We start from the raw sequence: 6715 nt of genomic DNA, 5'->3' as shown, positions 1-6715 counted from the left end.
TGACATGGAATGACCTCCTTAAGGCCTTACACACCTCTTATATATTATAATATAAAATTCAAAGATATTACCAAAAAGGAAACACAATTCATAATAACAAATTTACCCCTATGAATAATAACCCATGAACAATATCTATAAACAATATCCATGAATAGTAACTAGTTAATACTAAATAAAAATATAAATGAATTATTTAATCCCTAAAAAAAAAATTAAAACTACAATTTAATATACATCCCTCGAAATTAAATAAACATTAGGATAATTATGTACTGCATCAATATTGGATTGGTGGATCAGACATGAGAGATGTCTCCGAATAAGTAAATAATAGATCATTTGTCAACGTTCCCACATAAAATCCACGATGAGTTACTGTTGAGCTCAACAATCAGCAATAAGAGACTCTTGCTGAACGCCAGTGTATTTATCTTTTTGGGAATAGACATAGCTCTTAAGCTAATAGAATTTGGGCGAGTCTACAGGCTCTTTTGATTCAAGGAATTGCAATATATCTTAGTGGAAAGACGATGCAACCGATCACATGAACATGGATAGTTGTACTGGGTGATGTTGCGGCAAGAGCAGCAATTGTAGGTTGAAGCCCAGTATATAACATGCTATGCATGCAGGCAGTCCAGCCACTAATGTATTCTCTGAGCGAGAATCAAGTCTTTCCATAAATCAGCTGAAATGTTGGAAGTATTTCTCTCTCCCAAACAAACGGAAGAAGCCTTTGAGCAAATCTGATAGCATTTGTGGTTTAGTTAAGGGAAATGAACACAAATTTTATGTTTATTCGAGATATAAGTATTTTATAAAAATCATTACAATTTTATATGCAACTGGGCGTACACAGCCAAATCTTAAATAAAGACATCAATCAACTCAAAACAGCACAAATGGTGTGCCCTGTGTACACACTCCGAAAGTCACCCCATCAATTGAAGGAGAATATACACACCACCACCTTCCATAAACTATTGGCTTAAGTTACACATCCCGGGGTTTTTGAGGCACCATAGTGGCTGGATAGGCTCAGCCCCCACCCCTCTCGCCACCATCCGATATCGCCACTCATTGAGACGATCAGTGGCCTCTGCATACCTCTTGATCCCTGTCTCATCCCGATTCCCTGACCACATTGCCTCTGCAAAGGCTGCTGTCCTTGGCCAAAGTCTAGGATCCAACACTGTCCCATCAGCTTGCTCCGACCACAGTGCCACCTCCCCACCAAGCACTAGCTTTGCTTCCTCTGCCGTTAACCCATAAGTTATATCATAATCGTAAATCCTCTGCCATGTTTTGAAAGGACCGCACCATGAGCCCCCATTGCCCTCATCACCCATCTTGTCATAGCTACTGTCATTGCCCAAGAAATCACCATGCCCACAATCCAAGTAGTAGAAAGCAGATGACGACACTATTGCTCTATAACCCATGGATGTTATGAGCTTGGTGTTGTTAGGTCCATTGTTCCACGACTGCAAGATTGTGGTCTCCTTCGAGAGTAGCTCAGGCTTCACATTGATAGTGGAGTCAAGAAGGACATCCTCCCAGTAAATTGCGGTGCGATTGAGAGATTCGATGTAAGGTTGAGTGGCATTAACATGAGTTTCGAGGAGTTGGCTCAAAGTTCCTCCAGAGGCTAAGAAAGCTTGGATTTTGGGATCAGCCTTCCAGCAGCCAGGGATGACCTCGTCAGCTCCAGCATGGAGGAAGGAGTCTGGGAAGAGAGCAGCAAGGTCGCGAAGAACATTGCGGAGGAGAGGATAGGTGTTAGGGTGGAGAGGGTTAAGATGTCCAGTACCAGGCTCAGCAGCGAGTGGGTCTTTGCCGGGTGGCGACCAGAACATGTTGGCACAGGCCACAATCTCAGGGTATGCTGCGGCCCATGAGCCGGTATGCCCTGCAGTCCATGAGTAGTGAGGTCAGGCATTATTGTGCATAGAGGAGTTTGTTTAGTTGGATTAAGGAAACCTCGATCTGACAATTCATTAAGGGCATATTTGTTTCCCGAAAGCCCACTGGACTACTATTATCCCATATTTGTTTTCTGGAAATTAGTACTTAATATATTCACTAGGAAAGTATTTCCCTAGCTCTTCCCTGCTCTATATACTTTTGTGAGAAAGGGGCTTCATACTTGTTCAAGTGTGACGCCACTGTCCTAGGCTGAAAGGGGAAAGTTTTATCAGGGCCCCAAAATTACTTCCACAAAAACGAATGTTCCCTAAGTTAAAGTGTTCTCTACAATCTTCTCTTGGTCATGATAAAGTCAGGATGGGTCATCACAATCTATTGATGGTTTGGGTGGAGATCCAGGACTGAATGGTCCCTGTGATGGTCAAATCCATCAATTGAACAGTGAACAATGATGGCAATTGTGACCTGCGCTTTTCAATAGTCATGGGGACTATAGTTTCCCTCTTGAGGAAATTCAGTTACTTGTGCATATCTGCCAGGTGAGAGTGGGAGAAGTGAAAGAAATAGGGATGAAGGTGTCCTATATGGAGTTGAAGGGGCATTTTGGTTGAAGCTCATCCCTCAATTAGAAGGCCCTTCCCTTGCTAACAGGGTTGGGACTGTCCTAGGCTCAACTTAACGTCCATTCCCACCATTAACGCATCAAACTTACTTGTGGAGGTTACCTATTTACTTCTTGACCAAGAACATAAATCCAACTTTAGATATCTTTTGGTGAGAAATTCTAAAACTTGCCAATTTAGATATCTAAATTGTATGTTTTAAAATTTAAAACAAATTTGCAAAAAAGGAATTATGTAGTTTGTATAAGGCTGAGGTCCTAAACAATCAAAATATGACATACCTTAGAATAGCATCGAAAGATGTTTCAATATTGGCAATCTTTGTGATGGCCTGAAAATTTATTTTCATTTTTAATTATAAACTTTAAATAGTATAGATCAAAAAAATATATACACGCTTGATAATCTTGAAAATTGACGCTCCTAAAGATGCATTACAAGATGCACTATTTCCTAAACTTGAAATTCTTTTTTTCTAATTTTCATACATCTTGAGAATGAGATAATCAATTTAAAGATTTTTGGAAATCGAAACAATCTCTTCTGACACAATCGACGTCTCTCACTTTATGCTGGCTCTCACTCTGAAACTTTTGTTTTTTTTGTATTTTACTTCTTTTTGTTTTAATATGTTGACCTTTGCATTAAGAAGATATTTTTAGATTTTGAACAGGTTGGATATTTTTGTATTGAGTTTTCTAGAGTTAACAATCCGTCAAAATGTAAAGGTTGATGTTAGAATGAGTTATGATGTGTGTATTTATCAAAAAATCATTATTTTTTATTTAAAAATTATTTAAATAAGTAATTTAATCATTAAATAATGATAAATTTGAAACTTTTACAAAAGTATAATGGTATTTTAGAAGTTAGTATCTTGAAACTGTAGAGTACTCTTGTCTTTTAGTAAAAAGTTTACTTTACCCCTACAAATAATAAAAATGGGTGTGGTTTCTATAATGTTGCAACCTTAAACAGTCCAATTAAGGCGCACCTTCAAATTTAATCATAACATGTAATTTTGAGGTAAAAAATTATTAGGATTATCTGAAAATCTATTTTTATATCTGATTATAAAATTTTAAACTCCAAAAATAGTTAAAATCTAGTAGATCTATAATATATGAAAATCTTGAAAATAGGCGGTCTAGATAATGTATTGCAAGATGCACTATTTTTTTGACTCAAAATATTTTTTTTTTTTTTTTTCATATCATACATCTTGATATCGAGATGATCAATTAGAGGGTTTTTCAATATTAAAATAACCTTTTCCGATGGGCTTTTTAGGTACATCTTTAATTCTACATTTTAAAGTTGCAACTTTATATCAACTTTTTTTAATAAAAATACCTAGTCTTTTCAATTCTCAAAAAAAAAAAAAAAAAACAAAAATCTTTTAATGATATTGACACAAACATTTTTACCTGATGAGCAATACATCATAAAAAAATAACTAAAATAAAAAAAAATTACATATAGTTAATAAATCCCTTTTTTACAACTCAGTCTAAGATTAACGTTTGTAAAATTTGAAGGTTGTGAATTACATATTACTTTTTTTATATTTTGTTATACTTTAGAGCTATCCAGAGTTTTAGAAATATCTCAAATATCGGGCATCTTCGCACTTCGACATTAGAAACATCGGATTGCCTTAAACTTATATATTAAGGTTGCAATGGTCCAATATGATATCTTAAATTTTGCACAGCTCCTCACTTCAAAATTTTTATTACATTTTAAGCAGTCCGATATTTGTGACATTGAACCACAATAAAGCATTATTTTTTTATTTTTATTTTTTAACTTCTTAAACAGTCTAATATAGCTTTTCGTACTTTTTCTTGTGGCCAAAAACCTTGTATGAAATATTGGACAAGAAAAAAAAAGCCAGTCTAATGTTTGAAACATTAGATATGGTTTTAAACGAAAACAACAAAAAATAAATCGTCACGAACCCAAAAACATTAGATATGGTTTTAAACGAAAACAACAAAAAATAAATCGTCACTGACCCAAAAACATTAGATATGGTTTTAAACGAAAACAACAAAAAATAAATCGTCACTAACCCAAAATAAGGGAACACCACCAAAATGGGGATGTCTAATACTTAGGCATTAAATTGTGAAACTTGAGGGCAGTCTAGTGTTTTAAACATCGGACCAAATGCCAAATGACCTCCAACCTCTTGGACAACCCTATATAGTTGAAGAAAAAAAAAAGTGATCCCATCGCCCCCAAAAAATAAATAAATAAATAAGAAGTGGGCACCTTATACAAAAACCCCCGGCCCCGGCGCCGGCCCCGGCCCTACAGAGGAAAGCACAAAGCAAAGAAACGACCCTTATACAAACCCCTCGCCCTTAAAAGAAAAGCACAAAGCAAAGAAAGGGGTGGAGGGGTTACCCGGACTGTCAATCTCAGGCACTACTCTGACCCCTCGGCTCATCCCAAACTCCACGATGCCCCTCACTTCCTCCGCCGAATACTGCATCCCCGCCCCATACGACCCTTTCTCCGCCAGCTCCGGCACCGACGGCAACACAATTGGGAACGAATGCGAATCCGTGATGTGCCAGTGAAACAAATTCATCTTGTTCTCACTCATCGCCCCGATCGTCCTCAATATCTCCCTCATCCCATAGTAATTCCTGGAAGTATCAAGCATCACCCCTCTATGCTCAAACAGAGGGGAATCCCAAATCTCAAGCCCCACCGGTAATCTGGCCGGATCGCCCCAAACCAACTGCGAGACCGTCTCCAATCCACGCATTGCTCCCCACACCGTGGCCGACCACAGTACTGCAGTGCCATTGGGAATCGAGAGCGAATAAGATTCGTCGACCCCATGTTGCAGCGGGGGGGTCTCGTCGTTGACAGAGAGGGTTAGGGTTTGGAGAGGCTGAGTGGAGGCGGTGAGGTTGGAGGGGATGGGGCGTACCGGAGTGTATTTTTCGGCGAGGATGAGACGGAGGTAGCGGCTGACGGCGTTTTGGAGGTAGGGATTGGAGCCGGAGTAGGAGATGGTGAAGGTTGGAGAGAGGAGGATGGAGGAGTAGGGGGGAGTCCATGTGAGGTTCCTGGGCTTGGGCCACACCAGGACCTGTGGGGGCTGAGCAATGGAGGTGGGAATAGAAGAGATGAAAAGGAGGAGTATGAGAGAGGAGAGGGAGCATAGAGCATTTGGTATGTAGTGGAGATTCATGGTTGGATGCAAGTTTGCTTGTGGGAGGGCCTTGGTATATGTAGAGGGCAGGGGCAGGGCCCATGAGGAGGAGTTTTGGTTCTTTGCGGGAAGTATTGGAAGGGGTGTTGTATATGGAGTTTTGTGTTTGGAAGTGCTTTCTTTCAAGTGGGAGGTTGCCACTTTGTTTTAAGTGAGGACCGGGATTTGTACTCCCCCCCCCAAATAAAAAATAAAAAAATTAAAAAAAAATAAAAAAAATCCCAGGACTTAGCCCTAAAACTGAACTCACACATCAAAAATTGAGTCCGAAAAATGTAGTCGTAGCATCAAGAATTGGCTTGAAAACTTATTTATGCTAAAGATTACAAATATTTGAAGCTGGTGTCAATTTGCCTTGTCTATAAACACTTGAAATTGAAATCACTAGATCGGCGATCTAAATGGGTGCCATCCAAAAAATACTAAAAAATATAATAAAATTAAAATATGGGTTTATGGAGTGGGGATTTAAAGAGACTTGAGAAAATACTAGACAAGCTTGAAAAGAAAAACGAAAAAAATATAAAAGTCGGAGTTTTAGGGAGAAACCAAGTTGGACTCATACCATCCCATATTCAATTCAATACCAACCGATTCCCATCCGTCTAGATAAAAAACTCTCAGATTTCGAAACATTGGTCTAATCTAACTGGGGGCTTATCTAGTAGTTCTTGTCTTACCAATGGTTTTTTAATGGGAAGATTAAGAGCCAAGGGTTGTAGATGGTTTTCCTTATTTTTTAAGTGTGCACGGCCATTTCTTGCCCCACTTACAAGCGTTTTTATAAGTTTGACCGCCATTTCATGTAGCATATGTCGTTATAGGGGCTTCATAGGGGGCTCGGACTGCATTTTTTTTGTAATGCAATAATATATATTTGGAGAGCCTGCGCTCTAGCCCTACCTTCGTTCGCTTGTGGGGATGAGAAACA

The 6715-nt window shown here is 38.7% G+C and overlaps 1 protein-coding gene across 1 annotated transcript; it reads right to left on the bottom strand.

Annotated features, from left to right (window-relative positions):
• Positions 1-780: 780 nt before the first annotated feature.
• On the bottom strand, positions 781-6218 carry LOC18448862 (beta-hexosaminidase 2). The gene is made up of 2 exons (XM_006858917.4): positions 4965-6218; positions 781-1912 (listed from the first exon to the last, which is right to left on the bottom strand). The coding sequence occupies exons 1-2, from the start codon at positions 5761-5763 to the stop codon at positions 984-986; spliced, it is 1728 nt and encodes a 575-aa protein (XP_006858979.1). The 5' UTR covers positions 5764-6218; the 3' UTR covers positions 781-983.
• Between the last annotated feature and the right edge of the window lie 497 nt (positions 6219-6715).

The sequence above is a fragment of the Amborella trichopoda genome, chromosome 3, assembly GCF_054954075.1.
Source record: "Amborella trichopoda isolate Santa Cruz 75 chromosome 3, AtrichopodaSantaCruz75HAP2 v2.0, whole genome shotgun sequence".
Classification (NCBI taxonomy): domain Eukaryota; kingdom Viridiplantae; phylum Streptophyta; class Magnoliopsida; order Amborellales; family Amborellaceae; genus Amborella; species Amborella trichopoda.
The sequence above is the reverse complement of the archived record's forward strand: the minus strand, read 5'-3'. Positions and strand labels throughout refer to the sequence as shown.